The following is a 17,236-nucleotide window of genomic DNA, read 5'->3' as shown; positions in this document are numbered from 1 at the left end:
TATCTCACTGCTGCCTGGTGGTTTTATTTGTAACAACTAGCAACTCTGATTGCTACAGAATGACAGGATGCTTACCATCTGGCAGTGAGCACATTACATCACTGTATGTAGTGGTGTCTGTGTACAAGACATGTCATCTGTTTGCAACTTGCCAGTGAAAATATGCTTACACTCTTAATAATGTTATATTTTAGCATCCTGTTGCACTGATTTATGTCCATGATTTATTCTGACCGTCTTACAGTGCATACATTTATTCACCTCACTCTTCTCTCTTGCACTACATGTTTCAGCACTAAAGTGCCATCTTCATGTGCTTTTCTATGTACTTCGAACTACTTCATTGCATGCCCTGTTGGGTGAATAAATGTAAGACGGTCAGAATAAATCATGGACATGCTTACACTCACTTAAAGTAAACCAGTTTCTTTCACTAATTAATAAGGAATTCACCAGGAAATGCACTGTACAGAAGCAAATTGCCATAAATGTTTCACCTATATTTGTGATGCATAAGGCAAGGTGACAGCACAGGCGAACCTAGCAGGTGCCTGGGGTGACACATTCTGTAGCTTCCATGTTTATGAGTCTTCTTATTGCAAGGAAATTAATTTCTGATGCTTTTTTTTATCTGTCAGTGATGCTGTGATTTCTGTGACCAGATGTTGAATTTTTATTGCTGCTTCCATGATTCGTGTTTTAATAATTACAGTGCAAATGGCAGTTTTCATCGCAGTGTCTGGAAATTATTTGTTGTTGTCTTGAAGTTTATAGAAAGATTTTTTTTTTTTGAGGTTTATTTTACAGCACTGCAGGTATCGAGACTGAACAGCATAAAGTGGGAAGGTGATAGGTGAATGAATTGAAAAGGATTTGGAAGAAAGTTATGGTGGCCAAATTGAGATGCTATCCTGGAATTTGGCTGGTGGAACTGAGGAAAACCATGAGGACCCTCAATTATGAAAACTGGTGTCCTGGCTAAGATTTGAACTCAGCTCTTAGAATGCTGCTGCTAGAGCAGTGTTTTGGATTGAATAAGTTGATTTTATTTGGTGTTGGAGAGAGGGAACTTGTCATCATCTGGTGTGGGGTTTTGGCTGCACCAACCCTGACTTCAGTTAGTACACATCTACCAAACTACAAGATGAAATAACTTAGAAGAACACAGTATGAATTATGAAGGTTTCCAAACCACTGTGCATTTCTTATCTTGATTACATGCTAAATGTGCCAGTGATTTAGTGCCCTAATAATATTGGGTGGGCTACGTGCTGGACAGCCAAGGTGTCAGAGTTTGAATACCTGTGGGGGCAGGATTTTTATATTCTCCACATTGTCCAGACCAGTTCTGGGGCCCACCCACATCCACTCCCACATATGTCTTCATGGCATAGTGCTTAGTTAAGCACAGGTCCTTTACACCACTTTTTTTTTTTAAATAATATAGGGTGAAGAGTACAAATTACGAAGGTTCTTGCTGTGTGATTTTTTTTCATACTCTTATGTCTTCTTCCTGAGGTCCCAATAATTTTCTTCTTCTTGTGTGATACTGAACTGAATGCACCTGTGGATGATCTTAGTCACAACTGGCTGACTCCAGTGCATGAATTTCTTATCCATCTCCTCTCTATTGATGTTTTGGTCGGCCCTGAGCAGGTTGTGGAAACGACAGGATAGTTACACACTTTCTCAGGGCCTTGAGAAAAAGGAGTTTGTTTGTCATTGCATATCAGTGGGGGTCCAAAAAAAGGGTAATCTTTTTCTGTTCTCATCCCATTTTCCCCTCTTGTGACAAAAGAATAATACTGTGGCCCACAAAAGGGCTGTATTTGATTTCTCCTATACAGCAAAAATATGTATTGTGACTTCACAAAAAAAAAACTTTTCCTGCTAATCATTCCTCTTGGTCTAGCCCCCTCCCATGAATCTGAGTGACCACCTTTATTTGGAGCATGGTTATAATAACCCAACACATTCCTCAGCCTACACACATCAATCCCAAAGCTGGAAGCGTCATGTTCCTCCTGAATGTCAGCATCCACCTGCAGCACTAAATGGTCAAAACTGGAATATCCACTTGTGTTGTATTTGTTTTAGTTGGTGAGAAGTCAGTTCTGTACATTGAAAGAATAATCAATGGACACTATAGGGCTTTGCTGTTATTACACACACAAAGGGACATTTGTGTGTTCACATCTGTAGCCTGCCCAATTGTAACAGAGCACAGTAAAAGAATAATAGAAACTTGATTTTGGTGCAGTTGCCATCTTGCTGAAACATTGAAGTATTTCAAGAAAGCAGTCTTCTGGGATGTGGCACCGTGTAGATGTGGTGTTAACCGACGTTTCAGAGGAACGTATCGCCTCCATCTTCAGGGTAGGAGGAGAAATAGGAAAATCTGCAAGTGAAGAGAGAGTGAGAACAGGTGCAAACAGACTAATGCTGGGAATAAACTCAGCTATATGAGAGCAGGGAAGGGAGGGAAGAAGTCTACATGGGAAATCAGTGGAGAGGGAGAGGGGAAAGGGTCTGGGACAGGAGCAAGGTTAGAGCAGGTATAGGTGCCACAGTGCCACATCCCAGAAGACTGCTTTCTTCATAGTCACTGCCGTGAAAATCCCAAATCTTACATTGAAGTATTTGTTTCTGAGTAGAATGGTCAGTTATGACTGTTTAACAAGACCGATAACTGATATGTATGTGTGTGTGTATGTATGTATGTACATATGGAGGGGGGTCTTTGTTCAATTGACGTCAACAGTTACAAAGTTTAATGTATGTTTGGAGACAACTCTTGATAGCTGAATGTCCATGTTTGGAAATATATGTATAACAGTGCCTTTATTCAGTTATCTCCCTAACCATACGATGTTGGGAGAAAGTTACTGAATATGAAAGTCGGTGCTCTGATAACTCTTACTCAAAACTATTATTTCCCCTCGGCTCTACAGGTCAGGGTGAGCTTTGACCTCCTGAACAATCTGCCTCAATTCTTCTCTATTCTTCATCTTTCTCCCCATCCTTTCACTTTAATTTAATAGAGATCATCATTCAAATCCTCCAGCCATCCCGGTTCCTTCGCTGATGTCAATTTCCATTCCATCCATCCAAGGCTGATTGCCAGGTTTCTGAACAATTTAGTGCTTATGGTGTGAGGTTGTTAGCCCCACGCCCAACCTCCAACCTGGAGGACCAGGTTATCTCTTTTCATGTGGCTCCTACCCCTCAACTTGTCTGGCATGGGTGATTCTACCAGTAGTTCTGCTACCGCCAGCATAGCTCTCGAGGTCTCAGGAGCACTCAAACCGCTCAAACCCCACCACCAAGATAAGGTGGAGACACCATCAGTGGGGGTGTATAAGATTAAGAAACTGAAAAGCGACCAAGGCCCAGCAAAGGGCTGTAGAGCCACAGATACAAGAAAGCATTATGCCTTCATGTAAAGAAACTGTTAATTGTGTCCAGTTTTAACCAAAATTGTAATTTGTAAGCAATTTTACGAAACACCTCTATCTGGATTTGCTTTACATAAACGAATGGGCCGTGCGCAGTTTACTGGCGGGGGGATTACGAACAATCTTTTAGAATCTGTGAGTAGGTTGATTTAGTACTAACGCATAGGACTACTAGGTTTGAATCCGAGTCGCGTCAGCATTTTGTGACCAAGCCGTCGCATTCCAGTGGGCGTCAGTATTTTCAAACAGGCTAAGCCGACAATCTTTCGAGTTCAGAGCCAGGCGACCCTCATTGTTCACGTAACGTACATAATATTGTAAATTACAAACCGAGGATACAGATGTTTCAGTTAGGTCTGACATTAATTAATATGGGGCAGAATGACTGTCATCGAGACCTGAAATTTATCGTCATTACCGCTCACAATGAACAAGAAAAAGACAAAATAAAGCCATTTAATTTCACTGAACCAAGGAAGTTGTCAAAGTAATTATTTTCGTGGTCAGCTTAGATGGCAGCATTCTCGAATAATGATAATATTTGGTTTATCACGTTAACGCAGTCAATTTAGGGTTAAAAAGGAAAATATGAACTGTAAAGTAATGGAATATATGGAGAATATCATATTTTAAGAATATAAGAGTTTTACAGTCTCCTCAACTGTCTTGATACGAAACACGACTTCAAAGAAATACGACTCTAGCGGTTTCATACCTGTGGCGTGCCCGTGGATTCTGTACTCTGTGAACTGAGCAAGGAAGTTGAGAACTTCGAGAACTTGCGTCCAATTCATCCAATCTTTATTAGTAAGATTAGAGGTGTGACATTGAATTTTTGAGATGTGTGAATATATATTGTGTAGTGTTTGCCTATGAATGTGGCAAGGTTGATAGCGATTATAAAGTAGAGTGCTTATATTTTACTATTGAAAACATATTAAAAACAAGGTAATTATTACGTACTTTCATTGCCAATCATACAGAGTTGGCCGTATTGGAATATGAAGAAGACGGTTGTAAGATGAAGTACGTGGGGCAAGGCTGGAGTATTTTTATGAATTTGGCCGTTAGGAACAAAATCCACTTCTATTTAGTGGTATTCACATGATGCTGTTGCAGAAACCCCACATGAGACATGAATGCAGCTGATGGCATGAATGGGGAGGCTAGTGCCAGTAATGTGGAGCAGAATAGAGAGAGTGTAAGTAATAGTCCCAAACACAATGACTGTGGAAAACACTGTAACCTGGCAGTTGGTGGTGCACGACCAAAAGTGAAGAATTTAATGTGTAACATTCCTAATGGTATTAGCCCCCATCTGACAGAGGATGCTGCTAAAGTGAATAACAATGTGTTGCCACCAGACAATTTGGAATCAGAAGTGAATGATTCAAATGCTTCATGTTCAGGGATAAGCATACTGCAGAATGGGTTGAACTTGAATTGTGCTAATCATGTGGAAGAAACAAATGGCATAGATTCATATTTGCATAACAATGTAAACTATCACGCAGCAGTGGATAAGTGCCCATTGAAGGTGAGAAACTGCTCAAACAAGGACAATTTAGATCTGTTGACCAAATCTAACGGCTGTTATCGCCCCGAATTACAACATGGTGGTATTACCAGAAGGTGGGATGACTTAGACGATAACTCCAGTGACACTGGGAATGAGGGGGAAGATGGTCTGTCTGCAGATGAGTGTTGCATCTACACATACAAGGGAGATCAGATGGCTGATCTCCCAAGTTCTTTTTTTACTCTTGATGTGTTAGCGCGGGGTGGGGACCAGGGCCCAGGTGGAGAGGGTGCTAGGAAGGAAGATGGTGATATTGAGGGTAGGGGTGGTGATAGAAATGGTGGGGGTTCTTCACCAGAGATGGATTTTCTGGAGATGGATTTCGATCCAGGCCCTTCATGTGAGCAGGACTCGGAAGAGGAGTCGGACTGCTGTGATATTCAGGATGAGGAGGTGGCAGGAGTGTACCCTGGACATGGCTTTGAACCAAATCTGGAGGTGGACTGTGTGGCAGATAGCCATGGTCATAATGACCTCAGTGCCGCCTCACAAGATAATGACCTCAGGAATGTGTCTGCCTCTGCACTTAGTGCCATTAATACCTCAGAAGAACCGCCTGCTGCTCAGTCACCCTCCCCACAACCAACATGGGCGTTACCTCACAGTCGAAGTAGTGATGCAAATCTTGGAGCAGGGACAGCGTCCACAAATGTTCATCGCCCTGCTGGGTGCTGGCCAGCTCGTGACTCATGGGGTCATCACTGTACCAGTGGTGATCTATGTTCACCAGGTGAAGCTACTGACCTGGAATGTGAGACATATGGTGACACTCTGGTGATGTGGAAAGCTGGCAACCTTAGGGTGCAGAACGAAGGGGGGATGGTGGATACGCGGAAGTACAATCTGAACTCTGCGTTGTACCATTGCATTATGGCCAAGAGACTGGTCCTCGAGAAACAGACATCCTTCTCCTCTGATGGCGATGAGTCCAATGTGGTGAGTGCTTGGCAGATAACATAAGAGTTATTAGTTCGTAAAATAACTTAGCATATGAAGTTGTATTGAGGGAAGTGGCATGGTGTTTGGTAGAAGTTTACAGACTTTTAGGAGCAGTGTTTTGCCTCTGTGGTGTAGTGGTCAAGAGTTCCTGGCTACAGATCCAGAGGTCCGGGTTCGAGTCCCGGAGCTACCAGATTTTTTCTGAGAATTAGTGGGCCTGCAACGGGGTCCACTCAGCCTTCTGATGATGTCCATGATGTGTATGTCTTGACCATCTTCTAGTGCACACAATCTCACCTGTCACTTCACTACATGTTTCGGCACCACTGTGCCATCCTCAGGTGAGTTATTTACATTAAACTATTGCACTGCTCGCCATCATGTGTCGTTTGTAAAATGATTTAAAATGTATATTCATCATGTACTATAATAAAATTTATATATTAAAATTTTTGTCAAGATTTATCATCTTATACGTCGTATTTCAAACTCGCGTATTATATCAGTCTTCCGCTATGGGAGTTGTTCTTCCTATATTTTGTGTATACTGCGTCTTGTGATGTGTCCTTCTCTTGTGGTTGCGTGCGTTGTATTCTGATGATAATTGAGGAGCAATTTCAAGGAAATAGCTGCTCTGGTACAGAAAACCGAAATTAACGGCTGTGGGGATTCGTTGTGCTGACCACGCGACGCCCTCTGTCTGCAAAAGTTGGCACTAACTTCACCGACAAGCAGCGGTCACTCGGTCGGTCTAGTTCACTTGCGGACTAAAATCATGGAGTTTGTTTTGTTTTGTGCTGCCTTGTCTGCTGGGTCAGAGAGTAATCTGAGGAGCACGATCCTCTAAAAGGTCGCTAACCTTGCACCAGACTACACATTGTCACATCACAGATGATAATTTCTTTAGTCACTGTTGTGAGAACCGCAGATCCCTATGGGGATGGCACTTGATCGTACATAACTATGTGACGTAGGAAGGTGATGTACAGGAAGGGGTTACCATTGTGAGTGCCTTTCAGGAGGGACAGCTTGATGGCAGTCCAGAGCAAGTGCGGCTTTCACAAAAGAGGACCATGATCTGGTCAGAGCAAGAAGCATGTGTGAAGCAAGTGACCCAGATCTCCACATCAGCGTGTGGGGCCACAGCTGCTATTAATGTTCTGGTAAAACTTTTTCATATTTATTTATTTGTAAACTACAAATTCCTTTCATTTCTTTCTTTTAACTGAAACTACAATTGCTTGACTTTGTATGTACCACACACATCATTTGGGGTAACAGCCTATAAAACTCTCAGACTGTTCCTGGACCATAGTTATAATTGGCTTTTAAGAGGAGCTAGCATAATGTCTGTTGTAATTTCATTGGCGAATTGTTGCAGTTATCATAATGATTACTGAATTTTGACCATAAACTCTAGTGAGAAAACAATTTCTGTACATCATAGCCTTCGAGAGACTGCATTTTATTGCTGTCATCATCTGCGCATATTTGTAACTACTACCATCTGGATGCTAACCTACCTGATGTTAGAATATCAAGTATTAGCCTTTCATACATAAGGCAGTACCAACTAACACCATGGGCTCAGTCCTTAAGAAACCAGTAGTTTCTCAGCCACTCAGGAAGTTCCCAGTGTTTTATGGAATCGGAAGGTTTGTTGCCATGTTCACAAGGGACTGCCACTGGTCCTTATCCTAAGCTAGATGAGTACAGTTCACATCTGCCCATCCTGTTTCCTTAAGAACCATTTTAATATTATCCCCCCCTCTTGTTTAGGTCTCCTAGTGGTCTGTCTCCTTTAGGATTTCCTACCAAGACTTTGTAAGCATTTCTCCTTCATGCATGCTTCACGCCTTGTCGATCTCATCCTTGATTTGATTATTCTGATAATATTTGGTGAGGGGTACAAATTGTGAGGCCCCTTATCATGCCGATTTCTCCATCCTCCTGAGCACCCTGTTCTTGGATACCCTCAGTCTGTGTTCTTCCTTTTATGTAAGAGGCCAAGTTTCATACCCATACAAAACAACGGGCAAAATTATAGTGTTATATTTTAATCTTTATATTTTTGGATAGCAGGTGAGAAAATAAAAGATTCTGAACTGAATGGTAGCAAGCATTCCCAAAATTTAATCTGATCTTAATTTCCTCATGAATGCAATTTTAATTTGTTAGCATTGTTCCCAAATATTTGAACTTGCTGTATTTTCAAAGCATCTGTGACTATCTTAATGTTATGATTTTGGGACGAGACATCACCATGTACATAGTTTTCTCTGTGGTTGCTTCTAGACCAGTCTCCATGTGGTCCTCTGTTAGAACTTTGTGTCTTCCCATTCACTTTCAGACTTGCCTTATTGCCTTGGACTTTCCTAATGGTATATTGAAGAACAGTGGTAATAAATCATCATCATTGTTTCACACTATTTTGAATATGCAGCATGTCAGAGAAATGTATATCTGTATGGACTTTACTGTATGTTTCATTTAAAAGCAGTTTAATTAGTCTAACTACATTCATGGATATACCACATTCAGTGACAATATAGTACAATATTTCTCTCCGTAAGTTCCAAAGAATCCATCAGAGTCCAAGGCTTTTTGTGATATTTTATAGTGGGCTCTTTTTTTACAGTGAGGTATTGTTAGCCAGGCGGTCAACCCCTTGTTGGCTGTCTCCAACTGCATGTTAAGTATATTGACAGCTATCCCCTATATCTGGAGGCCATTTCCTCTGTTTGCAGTGCGAGGACGCGCCATGTCGTGGTAACGAGACACAGTAAACGTGGATAATGCTATCTATGTGCCTCTAAGAGAGATTTACTCTCTTTGATTGCAGTTAGCATGCAACATCCCTTTCTCCCTGGATCGAGTGAAAGATGGTGTAAACACTCGGTTAAGAGCCGAGTCAGCTCCTCTACCTGAGTATCTGTTCTCGAGATCAGTCGCAGGTGCATCTCATGTTGATATTATCCGTGGCCTTGAGCTAGCCTCTGAAGGGTGTTTGTATGGTCGTTTCTTCTGTATGTACCCTGACCGTGTTGTCTCTTTGACACGCTGGCTTTCATATTGGATGAAGAAAGGTATGTTTACTCTGAGGGTTATAAGTTTTGAGGTTTTCACAGCACTGAGTGTTTGAATGGTGGTCTTCAGAATTATGGCACATGTTCCTCAAGAACATAAGTACACAGGTAAAAGTAAGCGTACTTAATTAGTAAGAGGGTATTTATGTATTAATGTGCAACCCACATAACTTTATAACTTTACTGCCATTTTGTCACTTCAGTGCTCTCAAGAAGTTTATTTCTAGAAACAAACTCCAAAGGCTGATCTTTTTAAAACAGAATCAGAGGCTCCACCTTTTGTAAAAAAAGACCTTAAGTCTAACCTTGCGGATTTGTTGGACGCAGATTTGAAAATTAGGCTGTGTGTTTTGTCCTTACAAATAACCCCCTCTGATTGACAGTGTTAATGTGATGGATGGTGTGGTGGTACTTTTTTTTTTGTAAGTTGTTCAATAACTCTTTCAGTACCAAGACTATATAGGGTCAGATAATGGGATGAATTTCAAGGGATTCAGAAGGAAGCTACCATGGCGTAACTGAAGTGGTACCCCAGCTTTTTCATAAAGGGACTGAGGAAAACCATGCAAAACCTCAATCGGGATGGCCAGTGTCCAGGCCAAGATTTGAGGAAGGCACTGAAAAGAAGCCTGCAGCATTACGTCAGGAATGAACTGTTAACTGGCCATGGTGGGGAAGTTTTGAAGTCACTTGGGTTTCATTGTAGTACATAAGTACCAGTATGCGTTGAAAAAGGTTTAAATGAAATAAAACATAGTCTAAAAGTGTTATTTTATATTTATATAAATATATATAATTTATATATATATTATATATATTTATAATCTGAGTGTGCACAGAAGACATGCAATTCACATATGGTTGTTGTGAATAAGATTTTGTTACTGGCTCCTGTGAAAGGGATGTCAGTCCAGTAGACTGTCTTTTATGCACACATCACATGGTCTAAGCTTATAATAGTATGGGTGCAGCTTATATTCTAGAACTTCACCAATCTGGAAAAAAGAAATCGGTGAAGGTGACTATAGCATATGTTTCTTATAGGTGCAGTTCCCATAGCAACACTCAATCTTCAGAATGGTGTTGCACCAGGAAATCCAGTGCCTGATGCTTGGCATCACCAAATGGTATTTGGTGTTGGTCCCCGGGGGATCTATCTTACAAATCCTGTCGAATGTGTGAGTGAAATAGCGCTATGGGCCCAGCTCTGTAGTCCTTCGGTGCTGATGGTACGCCGGAATGATGTTGTGGCTAGGTGGAACGAGCAGACCAATCTGCGGCCTCTCATGACACATCCTGACCATCGTTGGAAGAAGATGAATGTGCTTGGTATGTTAGTGGATGTGAATGAAGTGCATTGTGGTTTATTTTACTGATGTCATTGGTATCTGAATTGTATAGTGTTGAATGATAGGATGATTGATGAATGATGAGTTGCAATTGAAACAGTCGAGGACTAATTGAGGTACTATCCAAAACTTTGCTTGGAGGGACTGGGGAGAATCACAAAAACCTCAGTCAGGATAGCCAGTGTTCTGNGAAAACCTTTAGTGAACCGACACTCTCGGCAATTTTAACTATTGTAATTATTTTAATTAACTGGAACGTGGCTATTTTTAACAAAGTGAAGTTTTGTGTGTTGGTGATTTCTTTTTCTACTATAAATGCCTCTGATGATGGCTCCGTGGTGAGCCGAAACATGTAAGGCAGGTGGTGACGAGGTGGAAAACTTATAAAAGTGTCACATTTGACGGAAGGAACTTGATTGTTAATTTGTTAGTGTGACGGACCAGAATGAAAGACCTTAAAAAAAAAATTCCATTACTTTTGTTATAAAATCAACAGTGGGACATCTAATAACAGAGTATTGATCATTTAAACTATTAAAAATATTGAAAGTAAGTAAGTTAATTAATAGGAAGAATGTTGTCTTCTGGGATTTGGCGCCGTGTAGATATTGTGTTAACTGATGTTTCGGAGGAACGTAGTGCCTCCATCTTCAAGGTAGAAGAAATCTGCGAGCGATGAGCCAGTGTGAGCAGCTGGCTGCAGCTGGTTAACGTCGGTTAACACAAGATCTACACAGCGCCTCATCCCGGAAGACAGCATTCTTCCTAGTCACCGCCGCGAAAACCTCAAATCTTGCAAGTTACTTAATCACTTGCCACGGAGTGTTAAAAGAGACATGATTCAAGCCACCCAAGCATTTATAACACGATATAAGTCATAAATTTGAGTTTTGAGTCATAGGTCCAAAAATTTGGGTATTAATTTTATTGGGATAGTATGTCAAGAAGTTGTAGGTTGAGGTATGACTAATTTACTGTGATCATAAGTCAGGCGTAGGTTGAGGCACAAGCGTGTCCCCCAAAATATGAGTCATTCACCTACTTGGTTTATTTTTAGAATGTAACTTCTTGTTAAGTACAGGACTCTTACTGTAGGCACCACATCTGTTCTATATTATTAAACTTTCATGAACAGCATCTAGTCCTGGCAGGAAGTAGATTAACACATTGAAATTTGCACTTTGCAGGTCAGGTGGTGAATGTTATAAGGGAATCCACATGCGCACGTGCACAGATACAGGGTTGGGTTGTGACACAGCACGTGACTATTCCAGCAGAATATAGTTCAGGCATCACTCTTGTCATCAGGCGAGAATCTCCAGCCTATGCGGAACTGCGAGACGCACCAGAATTGCCACTCCTACAGCAGCAGCAACAATAATAGTGGTTGTCCTCGTCATAGCACTTACCAGGAGCTTGATGTAATGAACTCTTTTGTAACTGCCCCTCCAATCATATCCATGCACTTCTTTATGGAGTATAAGTAATGCCAACATTGAAGCTAAGGGGGAGAATCTAAGGCCTATATCGTTGTTCTTATGTTCTCCCTTGGCACCATTCTTTCTTTGCACATTCAGGCAGTTATGAATTAGTTTAATATTTCTGTAAATATTGAGTTTCCATTTACATGATTTTGACTTATCGTTTGATGTCATGTCCAAGTGCATTGCTTATCTGCAAAAATAAAAGTGTACACAGAAAACTTTGGATAAATTAAGTACTCTTTGTTCTCTCTGCATAATTATTTTAAGTTTGTTTGATGCCAGTTTTTGGAATTTATTGGAAATGTAGCAGTTGGTTGATATGTTTTATACTGTGACTCAGACTTTTTGTCTCATGCAAGATGGATTCCTGTAGTGAAGTCTAGACTGCAAATCTCATCCTGAAATATAAAATGGAAGAAGGCAGGGTAGACAATTTATCAGTAACGTATAAACCCATAGAATGAAACCTGGTAAGTAATTGTGAAGTTACATGAAAGAAGAGTGATGACTGTTACTAAGAACTGATATGAATGCTGTTATGTTCAGGCTCATTTACTCATAAAGTAGTTTTTCTCATTTGTAGAATATATGTAAGAAATATTTAAGCAAAATTTTATTTTTATTTTCACAGTTTTGCTATAATTGTGCACCAGTTTTGTGTTAAAACTGCATATTTTTGTACCGGATTTTTTTTGGTCACTTTGAAGCTTTCATATGGCTGTCTTCTGCTAGTTATGGGACAGACTGCAGCAAAATCTTGAATATATAATTTTTTTCATTGTGAATATAAAAAAAACATTATGGTCTCGTGGGATGTGATCCCCTGTAGTCTGGTAGATTGGTACCAAAGTTTTTGAGGACCCTGCCGCCACTTTGTTCCTTTGCATTCTCCGTTCAGTCTTTGGCAATATGAGTTTGCAATTTTCATATGTACGGGATTTGTAGTACTCTAGGACCCTATTAATTTAATTCTGTATGTCTGTATTAGTATTAGGGTAAACTTATTTTTGGACTTCTTCCCTTTGTTTTTTCATATACAGTATTTACGTTTTTCAGACCTGGACATCTCCCAGCAGACGTATGGAATGTTGATGAAGTTTGCGTTCATATTTGGAAATTTTGAGGGCTGTAATTCTTTTGAAGATCAGTCATATTATCGGTTCTTTTCACGACAGATGTGTTTAGGAATGTTAACAATAGAGAGTGGATTTTAATTTAGTGCTGCTTAGAGGTGCTGCTAANAAGACTGCTTTCTTCATAGTCACCGCCGTGAAAGCCTCAAATCTTACAAAGATTATAATGATGATGGATATTTCTCTCTCTGATTTCAAATTAATAAAGTTATACAGCATGAACATCTCCTCATCTGGTGCTCTTTTGTTAATGTAATATTTTTAATACATACAAGAATGAAAATGGATTCTTAACCCTGTAATTAAGGCATGTTGTAACTCCCCTTGCTTCATCTGTAATCACCAGAAGCAGTGTGCATTACTCATTTATATTTCCTTCCATCTTTTTTCATAAAATATGCAGGATACTCACTTTGCCTGATCTATCACATTGAAGGAAGAACACAGATTAAGGGTTGTATTCAGATCTGTGAGAAAGGAAGTTACAGGAGGCTGAAGAAAACTGCGTAGTAGAACTTTGTAATTTGTGTTTCTCACCAAAATATTTGAATGATCAAATCAGGGATAAGATGGGAGTGAAAGCGAATGCTTACTAAGTTTTTGGAGGAAAAGCTCAATGAAGGAGATCACTAGGGAATCCTAGGCATAGATGGTAGGATAACATTAAAGAGTTTGGGTGGGGGAGAGTGGACTCGATTCATCTGGCACGGGATAGGAATTGGTGGCAGGCTCTTCTGAACAGAATAATCAGCTTGGGTTCCATGAAGCATAAGAATTTCATTAGCTCAGTAATGATTAGTTTCTCAAGAAGGAGTTTGCTGCATGGAGTTGGCTAGGAATTTTTATGTTTCTATCATTTTGTAATTTGCATGAAATTTCTTTTGTCAAACATGTAACATTCAGTTTTATGTGCATGGGCATCACCAGCCAAAAAAATTTGCCTGTAAACTTATGTTTAAACCAATTAACAACATTTTTATGGATAACTGTAGAGTATGAAGAAAGTTGTCTTCTGGGTTTAGGCACCGTGTATTCTTCGTTTTGGCCGACGTTTCGGAGGAACGTAGCGCCTCCATCTTCAGAGCAGTTGAATAGCTGCGGAGAGCAGTAGCTGTGGTTATAGGATGGGGAAGGTGCTGCTTATATACGAAATAGGCGGGGGGGGGTGGTTAGGGAGAACGGACCAATGGGAGCAGTGGAGAGCGATTAAGGCCATATATGGTGTGTGACTAAGGGAGAGGGGGAACGGCCAGTGAGTACAGGAAACTTGAGGTCAATAGCACTAGGAAGTGCGGTAGTCAAGAAAAACCGGTAGGTTGAGGACAGGCTATTGACGTCAATGACATGACGAAGAACTGGTGTGGCTAGTAGGATTCTCTTAGGGAAAGGATGTTTCACGTCTGTCGAGATTGTTGAGAGCGATAAAGACCATATGATGTGTACTAAATAGGGGGGGGGGACGGCCAGTAAATCCAGGAACTTGAGGTCAATAGCACTAGGAAGTGCGGTAGGCAAGAAGAACTAGTTGGTTGGGGACAGGCTACTGACGTCAATGACATGATACCGGGGGACAGGCTACTGACGTCAATGACATGGCGAAGAATTGGAGTGGCTTGTTGTATTTCTCTTGAGGCAAGAGATGAGTGGCTTCCATGACTTGTTGAGACTGAACCCTGTTTCCTTGTTCATGTTGTTCGGATGGAGCTCAATCTCAACGGCCTCCAGGATTATGCGATCTAGATAACGGCTCTTACTGGTGATTATGGCCGTTTTGTGAAACTCGATACGGTGGTCTAGATCGATGCTGTGTTCAGCTACGGCTGACTTGTCCGGATGTTCTAATCGTATATGCCGTTGATGTTCTTTCAACCTCGTGTCCACAGAACGGCCCGTCTGCCCGATGTAGACCTTGCCGCACTCACATGGAATTCTGTAAATTCCCGGTGTCCTCAGTCCCAGGTGATCTTTGACAGGCCGGAGAAAATTAGATATTTTCTTTGGGGGCAGGCCAACTGATTTGATGTTATGTCGGGACAGTACTCTGCTGATCCTGTTGAATATAGTCCCGACAAAAGGCAAGAAGGCGACAGTTCCTCTGCGGTCATCAGGTTGAATGCTGTTGGGTTGGCGGTTGAGGGCCCTCTGGATCTGCCGGTCGTTATAGCCATTGCGCTTGAAGATGTTCTTAAGGAACTCCAACTCTGCACGTAGACTCTCTTGATCGCACAGAGCTCTGGCCCTATGTACCAGTGTGGACAGAGCTGCCTGTTTACTGGAAGGGTGATGATGGGACTTGGCGTTAAGATACAGGTTTGTGTGTGTGGGTTTGCGGTATACTGTATGGCCTAGAGAGCCGTCGGGTCTCTTGTAAATATCTATGTCTAGGAAGGGGAGGTGGCCTTCACTTTCGGTTTCCATGGTGAACTGAATGCATGGGTTGATACTGTTTAAGTGGTTCAGGAAACCCTTCAGGTTGTCAGGTCCGTGGGGCCAGATGACGAAGGTGTCGTCCACATATCGAAACCAGCAACGGGGCTTGAGTGGGGCCAAATCCAGCGCTCTCTCCTCGAAGTATTTCATGTAGAAGTTGGCGATGACTGGAGATAGTGGAGAGCCCATGGCTACACCGTCAGTCTGTTCGTAGAACTGGCCATTGAAGCTGAAGTAGGATGTGGTTAGGACATGGCGAAACAGTCTCAAAACATCTTCGGCGAAGTTTCCTTCTAGTAGATCCATAGTGTCCTTGATAGGCACTTTGGTGAAAAGCGATACCACATCGAAGCTAACCATCATATCACAAGGGTTCAACCGGAGGGATTTTATGGTGTGGACAAATTCGGCAGAGTTTCTCACGTGGTGTGGGGAGTCACAGGTGAAGGAGTTAAGTAGGGAAGCCAAATGTTTGGCCAATCGATAGGTGGGGGAGCCAATGGTGCTGATAATAGGTCTTAATGGTACGTCAGGTTTGTGTATTTTGGGCAACCCATAGAGTCTTGGTGTTCTGGAACATTGTGGTCGTAGTTGTTGGCAGATCTCTTCAGGGAACGGGGACTTCTTTAGGAGAAGCAACGTCTTGCGCTCTATGGAGTCAGTGGGATCCTTTTTCAGCTTCCTGTAGGTCTTGTCCTCTAGGAGGGCAGCAATCTTCTGGTTGTAGTCAGAAGTAGCCAAAACCACGGCAGCATTACCTTTGTCGGCCGGAAGCACCGTGAGCGTCTCGTTGGATTTTAAGGCTCGGAGAGCTCTTCTCTCGGCACCAGTGAGGTTGTCCTTGGGTTTGTTTGAGCCCTTGAGGATCCTGACTGTCTCCTGTCGAATCTCCTCTGCAGTCTCTTCCGGTAGGACCATTACAGCCTTTTCAACCCCACACAGGATGTCCTTCACTGGGATAGAACTAGGGGCTACAGCAAAGTTCAGGCCCTTACTCAGAGCAGAGTAAGCCGCTTCTTCCAAGGGCACACCACTTAGATTGACCACAGTCTTCTTGTTTTCATGAAGTTGGGGTGGATGTTGTGTCTTCTGCAAGTTGATGAACTTCTTGCACTGTCTGGCTCTCGCTTGGTCACCGATATTAACCGCTTTCTGGGTTGTGATGCGGTCGATTAGGTCCCAATCATCTGCGGACAGGACACGGGCTACGAGAAGATGCAGTTTAATCAGCTCTCTTGAGACAGCGTCCAGTTCTCGCCTTGTTTGGTGGATGCGTTCACGTAGCATAGAAAAGCTGGTGCGTCTGTAGATCCTTTTGGCAGCATCAGAGAATATGTGGTGTTCGAACTGAAGGAAATGAGGTATGATGCCATGGTCTCTGCATCTAAGGAGGAAGGGAAGGTTGCACAGTAGCTTGGACTTCTTGGTACGCAGCGTCTCGAGTCTACGAATGTGTCGATGGATAGCCTCCCCATAGAGGAATACTATGTAACCTGTAACCTGTATCTCAATGCCAAGTCCCATCATCACCCTTCCAGTAAACAGGCAGCTCTGTCCACACTGGTACATAGGGCCAGAGCTCTGTGCGATCAAGAGAGTCTGCGTGCGGAGTTGGAGTTCCTGAAGGACATCTTCAAGCGCAATGGCTATAATGACCGGCAGATCCAGAGGGCCCTCAACCGCCAACCCAACAGCAATCAACCTGATGACCGCAGAGGAACTGTCGCCTTCTTGCCCTTTGTCGGGACTATATTCAACAGGATCAGCAGAGTACTGTCCCG

At 42.1% G+C, this 17,236-nt stretch overlaps 2 protein-coding genes across 3 annotated transcripts in view; one reads left to right on the top strand and one right to left on the bottom strand.

Annotated features, from left to right (window-relative positions):
- Nucleotides 1-4,192: 4,192 nt before the first annotated feature.
- LOC111873196 lies at nt 4,193-13,127 on the top strand. 2 transcript variants are annotated; one of them, XM_023867720.2, is made up of 6 exons: nt 4,193-5,970; nt 6,993-7,136; nt 8,816-9,059; nt 10,104-10,388; nt 11,596-11,829; nt 12,949-13,127. In XM_023867720.2, exons 1-5 carry the CDS (start codon nt 4,591-4,593, stop codon nt 11,787-11,789), a joined length of 2,247 nt encoding a protein of 748 aa, XP_023723488.1. In that variant the 5' UTR covers nt 4,193-4,590; the 3' UTR covers nt 11,790-11,829; nt 12,949-13,127. The 2 variants fall into 2 exon arrangements, with proteins under 2 accessions (XP_023723488.1, XP_023723480.1); XM_023867712.2 differs by lacking the exon at nt 12,949-13,127 and having other exon boundaries at nt 11,596-12,381.
- The window catches only part of LOC111873239, a 6,094-nt gene continuing 917 nt past the window's right edge, over nt 12,060-17,236 (bottom strand). Inside the window, exons 2-3 of the mRNA XM_023867786.1 lie at nt 14,780-17,228; nt 12,060-12,082 (exon numbers count right to left, since the gene is read on the bottom strand). Coding sequence (XP_023723554.1) covers nt 12,060-12,082; nt 14,780-17,228 — 2,472 coding nt within the window. The remainder of the gene's footprint in view (nt 12,083-14,779; nt 17,229-17,236) is intronic.

This window comes from Cryptotermes secundus, unplaced genomic scaffold (genome assembly GCF_002891405.2).
Source record: "Cryptotermes secundus unplaced genomic scaffold, Csec_1.0 scaffold1269, whole genome shotgun sequence".
In the NCBI taxonomy this organism is placed as follows: Eukaryota; Metazoa; Arthropoda; class Insecta; order Blattodea; family Kalotermitidae; genus Cryptotermes; species Cryptotermes secundus.
This window is presented reverse-complemented; position numbering and strand designations above follow the sequence as displayed.

Excerpts from the sequence above, each read along its gene's own strand:
- LOC111873196 (XM_023867720.2), top strand. The coding sequence starts at position 4,591 with ATGAATGCAGCTGATGGCATGAATGGGGAGGCTAGTGCCAGTAATGTG. Across the intron at positions 7,137-8,815 it reads CAGCTGCTATTAATGTTCTG|TTAGCATGCAACATCCCTTT; the intron begins GTAAAACTTTTT and ends CTTTGATTGCAG. Across the intron at positions 9,060-10,103 it reads TTCATATTGGATGAAGAAAG|GTGCAGTTCCCATAGCAACA; the intron begins GTATGTTTACTC and ends TGTTTCTTATAG.